Below are 20,802 nucleotides of genomic sequence, written 5' to 3'. Positions count from 1 at the left end.
TTAAGAAGTTTGCAGGGACGACATGGCCACAATTAGTGCATGACCGGGGTTGTTGGATAAGTATGCGAGAGGCCTTTGCCCTGCAGTGGGCGTAACCAGGCTGGTGATTATTATTATTATTATTATTATTATTATTATTATTATTATTATTATTATTATTATTATTATTATTATTATTATTATTATTATTATTATTATTATTATTATTATTATTATTATTATTTTATGACTCTTTTCTAAAGCACAGTAGAAGAAAGGATAAGGTGGAACTTAAAGCACATCCTCTCAGAACATCTCAGAAAAAGAAGGCTAAACGTAATTCACTTTTGGTTTGCGACCGGACTTTAGCATCAATGACGTCGATCTGACATTGCTGGTTTAATAATAGTACCGCATATTGGTGGTCATATTTATAGAGGAAAATTTCACACAATTAGTCAAGAGTGACGGCTAGCTTATTAATGAGTGCAAATTTTTTTCCTTACTAAACCATTGATGTCAAACTTTAGGACACCAGATGGAGGCCGTGCAGGGATTTCCAAGCGTACTCGCGACATCTTGTCTTTTGATTATTAATTTTCCATCACTTCGGATAACAAAGCATTTGATTACATCGAGTAAAGTGTTTGATTCGCAGAATTTAAGGGCGCAAAGCAGCACTGAGGCTATGCGGGTTAGCGACCGCGTCTGAAGCGCTGTTCCAGGATAGTGTTGAACGGCCGCTACTATCGGGAATTGAACTACTATCAGAATTCTATAGCAGCTCTGCCACCGCAACGGCCGTATCACAGCAAGAGTAGCGTTCCTTTAATTGCACATGTGTATTCTAAACAACAAAAAAACTAGATTAAGTACTAAGAGTGACGGACTATGGAACTGCCAAGTGCGATGTCGCGGATATTATTACCGGTTGTGGTGGCCGTATTTTGATGCGGGCGCAATGAAGGTATGTTCGTGTACTATCATTTAGGAGTGTGCGATAATCAACCAGCTGGTAACGTATAATCCGATTCTCACGCAACACTTGTAGCTTCGGGATGTTAGATATCATTGATCATTTCTTTAAGCAGCAAACATCGACATTCATCTGCCATCTACGGCTCCAAACACCCCTTACGACGAAAAGGAGACGCCCAAAATGAGCCATGACTAGTGCTGTAATAATTAAAGACTTAGTTTCTTTCGCTTGAAATGCTTGTATAAAAGAGTGTAAATTGCACGCAGGTTCAAAGCGTTACAAACGCGTGCAATGGTTCAAAACTGGTGTCGTACATTTAGCGCGCTGTAAGCATTCAGCTTTCTATCGCAGTTTGATTCAAACAACAGCAATGTAGAAACTTGAAGGAAAATAGTGTTTTTTTTTTCATTTTAGGAAATCCCTATAAAAGTTGACCACCCACTGTGCACTTGTATTTTGCAGAAGATGATGGTTCTCGGCATGTTCAAGATGTCTGAGGAGTTTTTCACCTCAATGGGCCTCCCACCAATGCCTAAAACATTCTGGGAGCGGTCGGTGCTGATAAAGCCGAAAGACAGAAAGATTGTGTGCCATGCTTCGGCTTGGGATTTCTACATCGGCAAGGATGTAAGGCAAGTGTGTCACAGATGTGAGCGGAGATGATAACGAAGGCAGAGGGGGGGAGGCGCGCAATAAAGTTTAGTGGTCGTCGATCACACTGGAAAACGCACCCCTAAACTGCTGATACTTGAACACGAGCGTACGTTTGTCTGGCCACATTTTCGGCGATGCGCAATACATTTGAAGCCTACCTCGCAAACCAGGAAGCAACTTTATTTTATTTAGCAGAGCTGTAAAGCAATCTTGTAGTCACTAAAACGCCTAGCATCAGATATTGTACACATACAGCAGCTTCCGCGCCACATTTAACGCTTGAAATACGAATGAATGTGCACGTACGAAAAGCTTGCAGAACAGAAGCTCCAGAAACATAGTAATAAAAATAGAAAAACACCTCCCTTACTCCTTGCCTAAATGACGCAGAACGTGTTATGAAAGTTAAGAAAGAGCACTGCGGCTGGGCAGACCAGCGAAATCGCGTGGCACTTGCGGCTTGCTTGCAATCTCAGAGGCCATGTACTATAATTTGAGTCATACTGTCCTAAAAAACTTAAAATGATAAGGTTTTCGCAGACAGACTCAAATGCATCTCAAATCACGTCTATCGCATAGAAAACAGGCTGTTTACATAGACAACCTGATATCTGAGCCAAAATCTGGTATTTATGGCGTTCCAGAGGGTAGTATATTGGGGCCATTACTATTTAGTACGTACCTTAATATTATTATTACGATATCATCGAGCGATGCTCAAGAAACGAGCCGCTGCGAGAACGATGATGAAGTTGGTCGGTGCGCTTGGCGCGAGCGAGTGTCGGCCTGGCTGCCTGGCTCCAGTGTGAATAGCCTTTCAATAGCCTCTTCTGTCTGTGTCTTTCCACACGCAACAATAATTCAAACACTAACTCCACGGCTAAACTTATTATCAACGCTGATGATACACGCATCTTCCTTGCTGGAAATTATATTGATCTGCTTGTTCACGAATTCAATGATACCGTCATGTAGTTATAAATATGGTCCGAATCCAAGCGCATACGTTTAAATGAAAGGAAAACACAAGCTGTCATATCCCACCCTAAAGATAAGCCAGCTCCCCCCTCCCTCGAGATTAAGCAAAACTCATGATGTATAGATGTGGTTGAACAATTTCATGGTATCGGAGTAGTTTTTTTTTGTGTGTATATCTTGGGAGCACCACGCCGACCATATTGTCCCGTAGCAGTGACGGTAAAGAGAACACAGTAACAATAATGTGAATGGCGAAACCAACTTTCATTGGGCGAACCTGTGCCCACGAAACAGGCTACACTTAAAGCACAACAACAGCGGCGAACACAGTCGGTGGTCGTCGAAATCTAATGTGCTGGTCAAGCGCGTCGATTTTTATACACGAGCCATGGAACGATCCATTGGTGTCCGCGCGTCTTCAAGAAAGATTTAGACCATTCGCGTCGCGCATACATCTAATCAGATTACACAAGGTTCGATGACAACAGAAAGAAGATAGGACCACCGATGCATGCAGGCGCGTCCCGCCATGAGCGATAACATTTGGTAGACGGTGAAAAGCGCTCTCCCGAAAAACTTAAACCGGTCCACGTGTCAGTACCATGCCCCCCCCTCCCCCCGCCCCCCATGAAAAAGCATCGTCCCGATGCTACAAGCATAACAGGAGAGCGAAACACAAAAGAATGATCAAAGAAACAAAGTCCAACGTAACGCAGTTCTAAAAAAGAAAGTCTGAAGGCCAGCTAAGCAAAGTCGCAAAGTTCAGTAGCGCTGGTAGAACGGCTTAAGACACGCAACATGGACTATTTCAGGTCGTGAGCCGCGCCCCTCTGATAGTGAAATGCCGTCTGGTACTACCTCATAGTCGAGTGCGCCAATGCACCGCGTGATGTTGTAGGGTCTGAAGTAGCAGCGCAATAGCTTCTCACTAAGTCCTCGTCGGCGTATTGGGGTCCAAACCCAAACACGGTCGTCGAGCTTGTACTCAACGTAGCATTGTCAGTTATGCACCGGTGGCGTAGCGGTACAGCATCTGCCTCGCATGCAAGAGGACCGAAGTTCGAATCCCAGTGCCGCGCAATTTTCCACCGGTATAAAAAAGAATCCGCGAGTTGATAAAATTGCATAAAACAGGCCCGGAGCGCGGCCTGATCCTGGTGACCAGACCGGTAATGCACTCCCTCATCAGAGCACGATTGGCCACCTATGTGCAGTACTTGGCCACAACCTATATGAATACAATGATAAAACCCCGGCTCTCAGTCCCCAGCAGCTGCGAAGCAGCTGATCATGGTGGCGGTCAGACCTGTGACGCAGCAGACGGTGCTAAGAATCTCTGGGTCCGGACAGGCCACTATGGAAATCTGAACCGGGCAACGTTAAACGCTAGTACGTTATTTAGTGACGTGGATCTAGCAGTGCTATTGGCTGATTTATCGGGCAGTGAGTGGGATATGATAGTGCAAAGTGAGGTTAGGAGAACAAAGAAGCATATACAGTGCTGAAAAGCGGACACGCCCTGTGCTACCGGGACTTCGCGGAGAGACGACAACTAGGAGTCGGATCCCTGATTATTAAGTATATAGCTGCTAACATACAGGAATTCTATAGGATTAACGAGACGATGACAGTCTTGTTGTGAAACATAATAAGAGGTAAAAATCGAAGGTCCTGCAGGCCCCTACGCCCTTACATCAAGTCATGATGACCAGGAAGTCGAAAGCTTCTGTGAAGATGTGGAATCGGCAATTAGAAAGTCAAAACAAAATACACTGTACTGATGGGCGACATCAACACCAGGGTTGGCAAGACGCAGGCTGGTTCTAGGAATACCAGGGGAGATTTATTAGTACAGTTTGCAGAACGGAATAATATGCGGATAATGAATACCTTCTTCCACACGCGGGATAACCGAAAGTAGACGTGGAGGAGCCCAAATGGCTAGACTAGAAATAAAGTAAACCTCATACTCTGCGCTAATCCTTGCATCATAGAAGATGTTGATGTGCTCGGAAAAGTGCGCTGCAGTTACCAAAGGATGTTGGGAACTAGAATCAGCCAAGGCTTGAGGAAGGAACGGAAGAAACTGGTACCTACGAAGCTGATCAATGAGTTAGCGGTAAGAAGCAAAATAGAGGAATTCCGGATCAAGCTACAGAACTGGTATTCGGCATTGACGCAGGAAGAGGACCTTAGTATTGACGCAATGAACGACAATCTTATGGGCATCATTAAGCAGTGTGCAATAGAAGACGGTGCTAACATCGTTAGGCACCACACCAGTAAGCTATCGCAGGAGACGATAGATCGGATCAAGAAACGCCAATCTATGAAAGCCTCTAAACCTACAGCTAGAATGGAACTGGCATAACTTTCGAAGTTATTCGACAAGCGTAAGACAGCTGACATAAGGAAGTATAATATGGATAGAATTGAACATGCTCACAGAAACGGAGGAAGCCTGAAGGCAGTGAAAATGAAACTAGGAATAGGCAAGAATCAGATGTATGCGTTAGGAGGCAAAGCGGGCAACATCATTACTAATGTGGATGAGGTAGTTCAAGTGGCGGATGAGTTCTATAGAGATTTATACAGTACCAGTGGCACCCACGACAATAATGGAAGAGAGAATAGTCTAGAGGAATTGGAAATCCTACAATTAACACCGGAAGAAGTAAGGAAAGCCTTGGAAGCTATGCAAAGGGGGAAGCCAGCTGGGGAGGATCAGGTAACAGCAGATTTGTTGAACAATGGTGGGCAGATTGTTCTAGAAAAACTGGCCACCCTTTATATGCAATGCCTCATGACCTCGAGCGTAGCGGAATCTTGAAAGAACACCAACATAATCCTAATCCATAAGAAAGGGGACGTTAAAGAGTAGAAAAATTATAGACCGATCGGCTTACTGTCCGTTGCCTAAAAAGTATTTACTAAGGTAATCCCAAATAGAATCGGGAACACCTTAGACTTCTGTCAACAAAAGGACCGGGCAGGATTTCGTAAAGGCTACCCAACAATAGACCATATTCACACTATCAATCAGGTGATAGAGAAATAGGTGCAATATAACCAACCCTTATATATAGTTTTCATTGATTACGAGAAAGCGTTTGATTCAGTCGACACCTCAGCAGCCATGGAGGCATTACGGAATCAGGGTGTAAATGAGCCGCAGGAAAAATACTGAAAGATATTGTTACGGTGAAGGGAACGAAGTTAACATGAACTAGAGGACGATGAAGATTTTCCGTTGCCTGAATGCCATATGCACCAGTTGTAAATATACATTATTTTATGCTCGTGGGACTCCTTTCTTCCTGCAACATTTTAATGGAAGCTGCGGGGTACAATGGCGGAACTTCTCAGCGGACATCATCTACCTGCCGCCACAATAGCGAATCAAGCGACACAAGCAACACTAGCTCAGCAGCCCATGCGAAAGGTCATCCTCATCCCTCCACGGGACCCGGGGACATTTTGTGGCATGGACAGCGCCGACGTCGAGGACTGGCTTATGATGTACGAGCGAGTGTGCGGCAACAACAGGCGGGATCCAACAATGATGCTAGCAAACAGGATATTTTATCTGAGAGGAACTGCAAAGCAACGGTACGACACACATGACGCTGACCTAACAAGTTGGGATGTCTTCAAAGAAAAAATGCGCGACCTGTTTGGTAGACCTGTCGGTCGACAGCTGGCAGCGGAATCCTATGTTGTGTACATACAGGATGTGCTGGCCCTCTATCGCAAGGCTAATAACAACATGACCGAGGCAGACAAGATTGGTCTCATACTGAAAGGTATTCCAGACGATGCTTTCAATTTCCTGATGTGTAAGGATTATGCCACTGTGGACGCAATTATAAAGGAGTGCCGGCGCGTCGAACAAGCGAAGAGCCGCCACGTCGCTCAAGCTTTTGACTGATTGCCTAATACCACCGTGACATATTTTTGCGAAGACGCGCCGCTGTTCGTCCAGCCCACAGGACCGGAAGATATCACGCACATCATTCGCCGTGAGCTTGAGGCCATGGCTCCGGCTACAGTTCGTTTCGACTGTCAGGAAAGCGTGCCCGCTATTTCCCTTATACAAGCGGTCGTTCGGGAGGCAATAGCAAGTGTGGGCATTCCTCCTCTCTACTGGGTCCGCCATACAAACACCTACCAGATGTCTTTGGCCGCTCGCTCCCAGACGCAAAGCTTTCCGCCACTTCATCGCAACCCAGCTGCCTGTCGCACAGCGGTTGATAAACTCATCTGTTTTAAATGTTCCGGTATTGGACACATCGCCCCTCATTGCAGCAACCACTGGTCGTCGTCTCTTCGGTGGTCGTCTCGAAGTAACTACCACCAAGTGCCAGACAATCGCACTTTCTCGCCCTATACGCCAACTAGGAACATCAACGCCGACAGTGCTCTACCAAGATCCAGCCGCTCCCCGTCTGCGCAAGGTTCTAGGTCGCTTCGCTTCGGGAAACTAGGTGGTGCAGCTCCCGGATATGAAGCTGCAACTCCGACCCGGCCCACAAATCCTGTTGACCCGGCCTACCTGTGGAAACCTACTGGACATTGAAGTTGATGGCGTTACTGTTAGATCTCTCGTTGATACAGGAGCGCAGCTTTCAGTTATCAGCGCTGCTGTCCACCAAAGGCTCAAAAATGTTCTGACACCCGCCGTACCGTACACTGTGCGAGTCGCCGATTGGAGTATTTCACCTGCCCTTGGAATGTGCATAGCACGTGTGAACATTGGGGGCCATTATACCCTTGTTTTATTTATCGTCCTTGAGCACTGTCCGTACGACCTAATTCTCGGCCTCGACTTCCTTTCGAAACCCTCTGCCCAAACTGACTGCTCCGCAGGTTTTGTACAGTTAGATCTGCCGCTTCCTGCCGACGCAACAACTTGTGCTTCACACCGCTGATGTTCAGCTGAGTTTGCAAGGCTGTCTCCGCCGACGGCTACATATGTCCTCCTGACGCCCTGTCCTCTCGTACCTGATGGTGACTACGTCGTGTCGCCGCTTACTGACGTGGTTTGTCACGCAATATTGCCCTACCGAGCGCCTTAATCCGGATGCGCGAGAACTGCGCTCGCATGCACATCCTTAATTTCGAATTTTCGTCGCATGTGCTGCCATACGGCATCACCATACCGCATATCACACCTTTGGAACAATTTGAGATTTCTTCGTTGACCTCTGAATCATTACTCAGTACCAACGAACCTTTGTCAGCCGCTCCTCGGTACTCGACGCCTGCATACGATGTTTGTAAAGTGATTGCACCTGACCTTCCTTCTGAGCAAACAACAGCTCTTCGTAACCTCCTGTCCTCTTATCGGGATATATTTCATTTGGGCGACTGTCAACTAGGCCAGACTTATGTTGTCACGCATCGCATCAACACCGGTGACGCCAGCCCCATTTATAGGCGGCCATATCGTGGCTCCGCAACAGAAAGGGCCATCATAGAAAAGAAGTAGACAGGATGATGGACAAGCACATCATTGAACCTTCCAGTAGCCCGTGGGCATCAGCGGTTGTCTTAGTAACGAAAAAAGACAACTTGTGGAGCTTCTGCGTTGACTACCGTCACCTCAACAGGATAACAAAGAAGGATGTTTATCCCCTGCCTCGCATTGATGACGCTCTTGACTGCCTTCACGGATCCCGATACTTTTCATCAATTGGCCTCCGCTCTGGCTATTGGCAGATTAGCGTCGATGAGATGGACCGCGAGAAAACCGCCTTCGTCATACCGGGCGGTCTGTACCAATTTAAAGTCATGCGCTTTGGATTATGCAATGCGCCAGGTACATTCGAGCGCATGATGGACTCTCTCTTGCGCGGCTTGAAGTGGTCTACATGCCTGTGTTACCTCGACGATGTGATTGTGTTTTCGCCGAACTTTGAGAGCCACCTGCGGCGCCTCACAACCATACTCTCCGTGTTTCGCTGGGCTGGCCTTCAGCTAAACTCCTCCAAGTGCCATTTCGGTCGCCGTGAAATTAACATGCTTGGTCAAGTCGTAAACGCCGCCGGAATCCAACCTGATCCATAGAAAGTTCACGCCGTGCGAAATTTTCCTGTACCTTGTTCAACGAACGAGGTCCGTAGTTTTCTGCGCTTATGCTCTTATTTCCGGCGATTTGTGAAAAATTTTGCCGACATCGCTCACCCTCTCACTGACCTTCTTAAGAAAGACGCCTCTTTCTCTTGGGGACCACTACAGGAGAAAGCCTTCTCTACCCTGATTGAGTGGCTTACAACTTCCCCGATTCTCTCACACTTTGACCCTTCTGCGCCCACTGAAGTACGAACTGACGCGAGTGGTCATGACATCGGCGCTGTCCTCGCTCAGCGTCAACAGGGCCAAGACCATGTCATCGCTTACGCTTGCCGCCTTCTTTCCACGCCCGAGCGAAATTACTCCATTACTGAGAGAGAATGTCTCGCGCTCGTATGGGCGGTCGCGAAATTTCGACCGTACCTTTTCGGTCGGAGCTTCGGTGCCGTAACCGATCATCACGCCCTCTACTGGCTCTCCTCTTTGAAGGACCCAACTGGACGACTTGCACGTTGGTCACTGCGTCTACAAGAATATACATGTTCTATTATGTATAGAGCACGAGGTCGCGGGATCGAATCCCGGCCACGGCGGCCGCATTTCGATGGAGGCGAAATGCGAAAACACCCGTGTGCTTAGATTTAGGTGCACGTTAAAGAACCCCAGGTGGTCAAAATTTCCGGAGTCCTCCACTACGGCGTGCCTCATAATCAGAAAGTGGTTTTGGCACGTAAAACCCCAAATATTATTATTATTATTATTATGTATAAGCCTGACTGCCTATCCCGCAATCCCGTGGATCAACCGGACGGTACCGATGCAGACTTGGACATCAATATTCTATCCCTCTCTAGAAACGGCAAGATCGTGTTCCTCGAACAGTTATCGAACGCCTAACCTCCTCTTCCAACGACCCGTCCCTTCGGATGTTAACCTTGCGCGATGGAACTTTCTACCGTAGTAGCGTTCGTCCTGATGGCCCGGAGCTCATCCTAGTTGTTCCCAAGCACCCTGGCCGTGCTCCAGCAACTTCACGACGCTCCTACTGCTGGACATCTGCGCATCACTCGTACTTACGACCGCCTGCGGCGCCGCTTCTTCTGGCACGGCATTTATTGCTCTGTGCGCCGTTATGTGGCTTCTTGCGACCAGTGTCAGCGCCGGAAGGGGCCTGCTATGCCTCCTGTTGGTTCGCTTCAACCAATTGATTTCCCTACAGAGCCCTTCTTCCGTGTAAGCCTCGACCTCCTTGGACCCTTCCTAATTTCAATTAAAGGAAACAAATGGATTGCTGTAGCGACAGATTATACCACGAGATATGCCATCGCACGAGCGATGGCATATCTAGTCGGCGACATCTAGCTGCGCTACAGATGTCGCCGACTTCTTACTATACGACGTCATCCTGCACCACGCCGCCCCTCACCAGTTACTCACGGATCGCGGCCACTACTTTCTATCGAAAGTCGTCGATGATGTTCTTCCCTCCTGTTCTACAGAACACCAGCTTGCTACCGCGAACTGCCCTCAAACGAACGGCCTGATCGAGCGACTCAACTGCACATTAGTTGAAATGCTGGCCACGTACATTTCCGACGCTCACCGTGACTGGGACGTCACTTTACCATACATCACTTTCGCATACAACTCGTCCCATCATGACACTGCCGGATCTTCACCATTTTACCTTTGTACGGCCGCTACGCCATCTTGCCCTTTGACACGCCGCTACCTTCCGCAGTACAATCCCCCAGCACTGGTTACGCTCGCAATGCTCTTGCCTTAGCCACCCAGGTCCGAGAGGTCGCCCATCATCGCCTCACAGTCTCGCAAGCTTCTCAAACGCGATGCTACGACCTTCGGCAGCGAGACCCCAATTTTCCACTTGGTTTCCTTGTTCTTTGGACGCCTTCACGTTGTGTCGGCTTGTCAGAAAAACTACTTTCCCGTTATTCTGGTCCGTACCAGATCTTACGTTAACTGTCCGACGCGACAGACGACATTGCTCCAATCGGCCAGCCTCCCAACATCACCAGCGATGTTGTTCACGTCGCCAGGCTCAAGCCCCATTAAGGGAGGCTCGATAACTTGCATCGGGATGGAGCTAACCCCGCCGGGAGGGTGATGTAACAGTGAAGAGAAAGAAGAAGAGGACATGACCAAAGGAAGGCGAAGACTGGCCGTTGCCTGAACTCCATATACACCAGTTGTAAATATACATTATTTTACACTCGTGGGCCTGCTTTCTTCCTACAACAATATATGTAGCGGCGCCACAGCCACCGTAGCCCTCCATAAAGAAAGCAACAATATCCCATTAAAGAAAGGCGTCAGTGAGGGAGATACGATCTCTCTGATGCTATTCACAGCGTCTTTACAGGAGGTATTCAGATACCTGGATTGGGAAGAATTGGGGATGAGAGTTAATGGAGAATACCTCAGTAACTTGCGATTTGCTGATAATATTGCGTTGCTTAGTAACTCATGGGACCAACTGCAATGCATACTCACTGACCTGGAGAGGCAAAGCAGAAGAGTGGGTCTAAAAATTATTCTGCAGAAAACTAAAGTAATGTTTAACAGTCTAGGAAGAGAACGGCAGTTTACGATAGGTAGCGAGGTACTGGAAGTGGTAAGGGAATACATCTACTTAGGGCAGGTAGTGACCGAGAATACGAATCATGAGATTGAAATAATCAGAAGAATAAGAATGGTCCGGGGTGCGTTTGGCAGGCATTCTCAGATAAAGAGCAGCAGGTTGCCATTATCTCTCAAGAGAAAAGTGTATAACAGCTGTGTCTTACCAGTATTCACCTACTGTACAAAAAGCTGGAGGCTTACGAAAAGGGTTCTACTTAAATTGAGGATGACATAACGAGCAATGGAAAGAAGAATGATGGGCGTAACGTTAAGGGATAAAAAAAGAGCAGATTGAGTGAGGGAACAACGCGAGTCAATGACATCTTAGTTGAAATCAAGAAAAAGAAATAGCCATGGGCAGGACGTGTAATGAGGAGGGAAGATAACCGATGGTCATTAAGGTTTACGGACTGGATTCTAAGAGAAGGGAAGCGTAGCAGGGGGTGGCAGAAAGTTAGGTGGGTGGGAAGTTTGCAGGGACAACATGGCCACAATTTGCACATGAGTGGTGTGGTTGGAGAAGTATGGGAGGCCTTTGTCCTGCAGTTGGCGTAACCAGGCTGCTGCTGCTGCTGATGATGATGATGATGATGCAGTGCCGGCTGTGATGTAGCTGACGACTTTGAACGGCCTGCCATCTAGGTAAGGACGGAATTTCGCTGTAGCCAATAGATGGAGACGCATTCGTTTTCGGTCATAGAATAATTGCATTCTGATTTTGACAGCGAACGCCTAGCGTAAGCTATCCCCCGTTGAAGTCCGTCTTTCCTCTGGACTATGACGGCACCGATTCCTAGGCTACTGGCGTCAGTGTGAATTTCTGTATTGGTGTCCTCGTCGAAGTGCGCAAGTACCGGTGGCGACTGCATGCGTCGTTTGAGTTCCTGAAATAGGTTGGCCTGCGCCGTTTAACATTTGAACTCGACATCACATTTAGTTAGGTGTGTTAAAGGCTCAGCGATGCGTGAAAAGTCCTTGACAAAGCGCCTGTTGTAGGCACACATTCCAAGGAATCTATGCAGTGCCTTCATGTCGATGGGCTGCTGGAACTTGGCGATGGCAGCTGTCTTCTGCGGGTCGGGGCGGACTCCAGATTTTTTTATGTAGTGGCCCAGGAACAGAAGGTCATCGTAAGCGAAGCAGACGTTTTCGGCTTCAGAGTGAGCCCTTATGACTAGTACTGTCGAAAGCCGCCTAAGGTGATCGTAGAAATTTCTGTCGAAGACGATGACGTCATCCGAGTAAACGAGACAGGTATGCCACTTCAGTCCTGCTAACACGTTGTCCATGACGCGCTGGAACGTTGCAGGCGCCGAGCACAGTCCGAATGGCATTACCTCGAACTCGTATAGGCCATCTGGCGCGATGAAGGCAGTCTTTTCGCGATCTCTCTCGTCCACTTCTATTTGCCAGTAGCCACACTTGAACTCCATCGACTAGAAGTATTTAGCGTTACACAGCCGATCCAATGCGTTGTCTACCCGTAAGAGGAAGTAGATGTCCTTCTTAGTGATCTTGTTCAGTCGATGATAGTCGACGCAGAAAAGTAGGGTTCCATCCTTTCTTTTCACCATAACAACAGGTGATGCTCACGGGCTTTTCGACGGCTGGACGATGTCGTCACGCAGCATTTAGTGAACGTGCTGTCTTATAGCTTCAGATTCTCGCGTGAAAACTCGGTAAGGGCTCTCGCGGAGTAGTCGAGCACACTGTTCGATTATTATGCGATGCTTTGTGACTGGTGTTGGTCGAATCCTGGATGACGTCGAAAAGCAGTTTTTGTATCGTCCGAGAAGACTTCTGAGCTGTTGCTGCTTACTTATGCGGAGACTTGGATTTATGTCGAAGTGTGGTTCTGGAACCATGGTCGCTGGGTAGATGCGGCAGAATCCGACAAGACATCCACATAGCTGGTTTCCACAATTTCCACGATGTACGCGATCGTCGTGCGCTTGTTGGTATGATTGAACTCCTGGCTGAAGTTTGTCAGCAACAAGTTCGTTTTTCCTCCGTGCAGTCGAACGACCCCTCTGGCGACGCAAATTTCTAAGTCGAGCAGTACATGTCGGTCGCCCTCGATGACGCCTTCTAGGTATGCAGGTGTTTCGGTGCCAACAGGAACAACAATGCTGGAGCAAGGCGGGATGCTCACCTGTTCTTCGATGGTATCACTTGATCTTCCGACAGCGTTATCAATAGGCTTCGACTCCAGGTCGATTATTGCACCATGTTCGTTCAGGAAGTCCATGCCGAGAACGACGTCTCGTGAACACTGTTGGAGATTAACGAAGCTGGTAGGGTAAGTCCGGTCGTGAACGGTAATTCTTGGCGTGCAGATACCAGTTGGCGTTACGAGGTGTCCTCAAGTAGCCCGCATTTGAGAGCCTCCCATGCAGCCTTATCTGTCTTCAACTGGACGGCGACGGGTCCACTCATGATGGAGTAATCGGCTTCTGTGTCCACTAAGGCGGTGACTGCGTGGCCGTCGAGAAGCCCGTCGAGGTCGGTGGTTCTTTGTCTCGCGCTGCAGTTAGGTCTAGGCGACACATCACGGCTGCGTCGCGTTTACCTGTGGCTGGTACGAACGTGGCATCGTCAGGTCGCCTTTCGTCGGCGTATTCTTTGCTTCCAGGCTTCATTGGGATGGTGGCGTTTCGTTGATATGTCGTCGAGACAATGTTTTCAGCGTCTTCGTCGGCGGTGAAGGATCTTCGTCAGTTCCGCACCTATATCGGTTGCTGGTTTTAGTTTTCTGGACATATGCTCGCAGACCGGGCCTGCGCTTGGCCAGTGTACGGTCGGAGTTGCGGCGACAGGTAGTGGCCTCGTGAGTGCGAACGGGCCCATCGTCCAGAATTCCACTGAGTGGTGTTGAGGTATTCGGCGATGTAAGTTGGGCGCTCCCCAAGGTGTGTACGCGGTGCGTTGATGGCGGACGCTCTCAGTCCCAAGTCGCGGTATGAGCATCGGCGGTACACATGACCGGTTCCTCCACAGTGATAACAGAGCGGGCGGTGGGCGATGGCTCACCGAATGTCCATCATCCTCGCGTGGCGGCGCTGGGCGACGGTTTGGCGTGGTGGCGGTGGTGGTAAACGACGCAATTGTAGCGTTATAGGGCCGTAGCACGGTCGCGGAGGGGACCTTGACGGCGGGTGAGCGTGGCGTATGTCATCGCGTCCAGCTGGGGCTGCGGTGATTGTGGTTGCACGTTAGAAACACCACGTGACTGCTGAACCTCTCTGACGATGTCGGCGATTGAGGCCACTTGAGGCTGCAACCTTGGAAAGAGCTTCTGCAGTTCCTCGCGAACGACCACTCTGATGGTCTCTCGGAGATCCCCGCTGCCGAGTGCTTCAACGTCGCTATAGCTTGTGGTGAGCGGTAGGTAGTTATACTGCTTTGTCCGCATATCGAGCGTCTTCTATGTGATTGTGGCCTCGGAAATAAATTCGGCGACGGTCTTAGGTGGGTTGCACATTGATCTGGCCAAAAGCTCTTACTCCAAACCGCGCATCAGGAAGCGAACTTTTTCTCTTCCGACTCGGTAGGCGTGTAGGAAGAGGTGAGTCATCTCCTCCCTAAATATCGCGATGTTTTCGTTAGGCAGTTGCATGCGGGTTTCCAGTAGATCTCGAGCTCGCTCTTTGCGCAGTACTTTCAAGAATGTTTGCAGGAAGTCGTTGCGGAACAGGTCCCATGTAGTCAGGGCTGATTCCCGGTTCTCAAACCACGTCCTGGCGACGTCTTCTAAAGTGAAGTACACTTGCCGGAGCTTGTCGGCGTAGTTCTAGTTGTTGACTGCAACGGCCCTTTTATACGTTTGCAGCCAGTTATCCTGGTCTTCAAATGATGATCCACGGGAAGTCGGTGGCTCCCTGGGCTGTTGCAGCACAATGGGGTTGCTGGGGTTGTCACTGTGGCGGACTTGGCGACGATGACCTTTGTCGTTTCAGGCAAAAGTCCGTGCTCCGGGGGCAGTCCTTGCAGCCTGCGGCTACCTCGCTGGTTCCTGGCGACGTTAGTGTTGTCTTCCGCGTTCGGGCTTGGGTCCCGTCTTTGTGGGGGCGTCCGGTACATGAATGCAAAGCACCTCCACTAGATGTCACGTAGTAGTGACGGTAAGGAACATAGTAGCAATACCGTGAATGACGAAATTAACTTTTATTGGCCGAACCTGTGCCCGCAAGCACAGGCTACACTTAAAGCACAGCGATAGCGGCGAGCAAGGCGGCGATCGTCGAAATCTGATCTGCTGGTCAAACGCGTCGACTTTTATACACGAGACGTCGAACGTTCCACAGTAAACGCTGATGCCCGCGTGTCTTCCAGAAAGTTTAATACTATTCGCGTCGCGCATACAAGCTATCAGATAAGGCAAGGTTCGGTGACAACAGACAGCGGATAGCGCCATCGATAACGTTCCAGAAACTTCATATACATGCAGGCGCACGCCGCGCTAAGCGACAACAGATGGTGAAAAGCCCTCACCCAAAAAAGGTAAACAAGTCCACGTGTCAATATCACAACGAAAGTGGCTGAAGTAATTGGGGTCGTAGGCCGGCTCAGATATGGTCTTCCAAGGCCAATGAGTTTACTCCTCTATAATTTCCTTTTCTGCTCCTATTTAAACTACTGTGATTGAGTGCAGAGCACAGCCACATTTAGTAGTCTTCAGCGTATCTACATTTTGCGGAAGACATTCCTTCGTCATGTTGGCAATGTCCCCTGCCACTCCCCGAGCGCGGATCTCTTTCTGCAAAGTAGCGTGCTGAAGAACCGTGACTTGTACAAATACCGCTTGAGTATCCAGGTTAACCTTGAAACATGGTGAAACGTAAATCACATACGTTAGCTTGTTGATTTGAGTGCCCGAGAAGCAGTTTCCAGGCAACTTATGCGGAGAATCGGGTAGTGCCGACCCCTCGAATCAATTGAGGTAGAGAACGCCTACCCTCTTAAATGTGACTGCATATAAAGCTTTTGACCTCTTCAGTGCGTCAAACAATGCTTTACGTGCTATGTATATTACCATATAGGCTCTATTTTCCTTTTTTGGACCCGCTGTGGTTGCTCAGTGGCTATGGTGTTGGGCTGCTGAGCACGAGGTCGCGGGTTCGAATTCCGGCCACGGAGGCCACATTTCGATGGGGGCGAAAACACCCGTGTACTTAGATTTAGTTGCATGTTAAAGAACCCCAGCTGGTCAAAATTTCCGGACTCCTCCACTACAGCGTGCCTCATAATCAGAAAGCGGTTTTGGCACGTAAAACCCCATAATTTAATTAATTTTTTTCCTTCTTTTATATATTGTCTATACTATATATTGTCTAAATACTATACCTTCTTTTTGCTTGCTCATTATTGTGTAGCTGTTATTACACTGCAATTACCTTTGTATTAAAAGCCCTGCTGCGAAGCCACTGCCATGCGAATGGAGGCTGCTGCTTTGTCAAGCTGTATATGACAGCTTTTTCTGCGCCTCCGCTCTCTGTACCTTGTATCGTTACAAGGCAGAAATAAAGAACTTGAATGTCAACTCTGACTCCAAAGTGGCTCGTCGTTTAGTTAGGTGATATTCAAATGCCTTAATAACAAAACTAGACACTCATTACCCCTGTAGACTTGCCAAGATTGCTTTGATTGTAACACAGCTTATTTACAACCAACTTAGCCAAAGGGAACTTTTGCTCAAGTTGACCTTCGCGCAGTCAGTTTTTGTAGGTAAGCTTTTGTCGATAAGGGCCGGTTTCTTGAATTTGACGCCGACTGCCAACAGGATCAAGCAATGTACAGAAGTTAAGATGGATGATCTGCTCACTGTGCACCATGAAATGGGCCACGTTGAGTACTTCCTCAAGTATGCCAAGCAGCCTGTCTTCTTTAGGACTGGTGCAAATCCTGGTGAGCACACATTTGGGAATTATTTTACCATCCCAACAACAATATGAAACATTATTGAGGCCCAGTCGTCACTGCTTTATGTATGTCAGGTCTTAGAATATCTGCCAGCCCATGCTTTTGCAGCACATTGTTTTGCACAGCATCTCGAAATAACTTCACATGAGTGTAAGTAGTGTTACACTAAAGAAGAGTACTAAATCTATTTACATTGCTGAAATTATTTCTAGCCTCTATATGCATTTGGTGGGGATTGAGACTCGTATTTAACAATACAAATCAAAACCATGCGTATTTCTTTTTTGAGTTTTATACATGAACCGCGACCTTAACACATCAGCGTTACGTCATTGAAGATTTCGAAAATTTTTATTTGTCTGAGCCACTTTAGCGCAGAAAAAGTTATCAAACCCGCTTCGTTAAGTGCGCTGTAGTTTCAGGCGAAGGAGAATCGATAAATAAGAGATTTACCTCGGCTTGGTTAACTGTGTATGAATAATGCTTATCAATGTAGCGCACAGACTACCAACACTTTCACAATCCATGATGTTACGCGGAGTTTGACGCAAAAACTTCGACGTGCATGTCACGAGGTCTTTCATTATAAAGTATTTTATGGCTTACCAAGCTTCAGATCACTCCATATTTGCCCTTTTTTATTACACCGTATCTTTCACGTAACATTACCCCAACTTTAAAAGTAGAATGGTGCACCTAAGAAAAACAGGACAGTTCACAGTCATCTTGAGTTTTTCAGACTATTTCTTAAAATCCGACTAGTGTCACCAATTTGTTAGGTTTAATTCTGCAAAATTTTAACTATTTTTTAAAAGACATGAGTCGTACTTGCAAAATTTTACGGCGTACTCAGAAACACCATAAGAAGCTACTTCCTTGTTGTTGTCTTTTACGTGGTTATCTTTTACGGGCTCTGAAAAAGGCTGCAAGTATGAAATAAAAGAAATCATTGCGAAAGCCCCACGTACAGACGGTTAACCAGCGAAGCTGAAACGAGCGGCCCTGGTTCGGCGACGTGGCCGAATTGCGCACGCGCGCGGGCCTCATCTTCAAAGCAATCCGCGATGTTTGCAGAGTGCGCGTAGCACCGGTAGTTTGGCATGCGCTGCTTTCCACGTTTTGTTCGCGTTGAAATGAGATATGCACGAAGGTCAATCCGATCCCTGCTGATGCTGCGATTCCTCACTCCATCGTTTTGATAGCGAGACACACAGATGCAGCGCTGTCTCCGTGTGTCTGTTTCATTTTACCTCCTCGTTAAGTCGAGATTACACATTATGCCATTGTTAAATTAGCTAGTTAGCGGATGTTTACGAGTTTATATGGCCGATAAAGCTATTGTAATTCATATAGATAATTACTAATTTGCTATTTTAATCGGTGCTTTTCCTTTTGAACGCTACTACGCCTCTGTTTTCCTCCAGTTTCATTTCACTTGTTTTCATATCGTTGGTGCTTGAAAATATTTATCATTGTTTACAATAATATTCCAGCTACAGATTGTTCCCTCTATGAATTCCTTAGCTTAATTTTATGTTAGCAATATGCCTTTGGCTTAAACCTGCAATTACTTCAATATTCTATTTTTGACATTTGCTTCCCACTAATTAGGTAAAACAAGCGATATTGTGAATATGTAGCTTGTAATGATGTTTCATTAAAGGTGGGAAGTAGCAGATAAACCGCAGCCTAGGAGCAGCGAACAGCCCGTGCTCTCTTGCAAATCACAGCACGGGTGCTCGTCATCGTCTCGGAGCTGCTATCGGAAACACGAGGTGCGTCTGCTTCATTACATTGGCCTCGGGTGTGAAACGGAGCCATCCTGCCGATTCAGGGAGCCGAGAAGATGAGGGGGTCGAAATAAGGCTTCAGCCGGCTAACACGAACTGTGTCGCGACCTCGACAACGAAGGTCCGGCGATGGTGTGACGGGCTCAACGCTATAGTTCACAGGGGCCGAGGCTTCAATGATCCGGTACGGACCGTGGTACCGCGCAAGCAGTTTAGAAGAAAGGCCAGGCATGTCAAGCGGTATTGATAGCCAAACAAGGGAACCAACAGGGAAGGTTGGCGTAGCCTGATGACTGTCCCGTCTTGTCTTCCGACACCCCTGATCCTCGCTGGTCAACGAACGAGATAGCTGGTGGCAATCGTCAGCGTATCGGGCGACTTCTGAAATAGTTGTGCACCCGGAAGCGTCAGCTCAGTAGGGCGGGATAGTATCCAGAGGACACGAAGGCTCACGCCCATGTATACAATAGAAAAAAAGGTGAAATACCAGTGGTCACTTGTGCCGTGGTGTTACAAGCGAAAGTAACGAACGGGAGTACGGTGTCCCAATTAGTGTGGTCACACGAGACGTACATCCTCAACATGTAGCCCAGTGTCCGGTTGAAGCGCTCCGTGAGAACGTTCGTTTTGGGGTGATACGCGGTCGAAGGAGGGATCGCACTCGCGAAGGAGGGATCGTATTGCTTTCGACCAGAACACACGACCCCTATCTCTTAGTAGTTCTCGAGGAGCACCGTGGCGAAGGAAGAAGTTGCGAAGAATGAACATCGCAACGACGCGCGTGGTCGCGGCAGGAAGAGTCGCAGTCTCAGCGTAGCGCGTCCGCTGATCGACGCCAACAATTATCCAATGGCTTCCACAACCGCTGTATGGGAGTTGGCCATAGAGGTCGATGCCTACGTGGTCGAACAGTCGACCAGGCCACGGTAGTGGCTGTAGTGGGCCAGTAGAGCGCAGTGGGGGAGGTTTGTTTTGTTGGCAGGCGGTGCATGATCGAACGCACTATGGCACAGACCGATACGTTCCATGCCAGTAATATTGTTGACGCAGCCTTTTGAAGGTTTTTAGGACGCCGGCGTGGGTGCTTTGAGGGTCAGCACGGAAGTACGCGCACATATCGGAACACATGTGACGAGGTATAGCCAGATGCCATTTCCGACAGTCAGGCATATAGTTGCGGCGGCAGAGGGTGTTGTCTTGCCCGGCAAAGTGGGCTGCTTGACGGCGTAGTGTCCGCGTTGAAGCAACCACCGATGGAGCGGCAAGGTAGTCGACCAGCAGGGCAAGCGACGGGTACTTGCGTTGCTCGGTGTGCATGTCAATAGCGGTCAGTAGTGACGGGTCTGAGGTCGGAGAAGGAACGGAAAGAAAGTCACATCAGGTGTCATCGGCTAGCGCGAGAGCGTGACAGCGTCGGAATGCTTTCAACCAAAGCGGTATACGACACTAATGTCATGTTCCTGCAGGCGAAGCGCCCAATGGCTGAGGCGGCCCGACTGGTGTTTCAAGAAGGAGAACCAACAAAGGACGTGATGGTCAGTGATGCTGCTGAAAGGACGGCCGTAGAGATGAATCGAAACTTGCCCAATGCCCAAAAGATGGCTAAGCATTCCTTCTCTGTAACGGAGTAATTCATCTAAGCATTGTGAAGAGTACTGCTGGCATAAGCCATGACGTATTCTTCATGCGTGGCTTTCCGTTAGGCCAAGACCGCACCAAGGCAGACACCACTGGCATCAGTGTGAACCTCTGTCGGCGTTCACACTGATGCCAGTGTGAACGCATCAGTGC

At 48.2% G+C, this 20,802-nt stretch overlaps 1 protein-coding gene across 2 annotated transcripts in view; it reads left to right on the top strand.

Moving 5' to 3' along the window:
• LOC135916746 (angiotensin-converting enzyme-like) overlaps positions 1-20,802 on the top strand; it is an 80,416-nt gene that overhangs the window by 27,909 nt on the left and 31,705 nt on the right. For both annotated transcript variants that reach the window (XM_065450195.2, XM_065450194.2), the window contains exons 8-9: positions 1,421-1,590; positions 17,082-17,206. In XM_065450195.2, coding sequence (XP_065306267.1) covers positions 1,421-1,590; positions 17,082-17,206 — 295 coding nt within the window. The remainder of the gene's footprint in view (positions 1-1,420; positions 1,591-17,081; positions 17,207-20,802) is intronic.

This window comes from Dermacentor albipictus, chromosome 4, assembly GCF_038994185.2.
Source record: "Dermacentor albipictus isolate Rhodes 1998 colony chromosome 4, USDA_Dalb.pri_finalv2, whole genome shotgun sequence".
Taxonomy (NCBI): domain Eukaryota; kingdom Metazoa; phylum Arthropoda; class Arachnida; order Ixodida; family Ixodidae; genus Dermacentor; species Dermacentor albipictus.
This window is presented reverse-complemented; position numbering and strand designations above follow the sequence as displayed.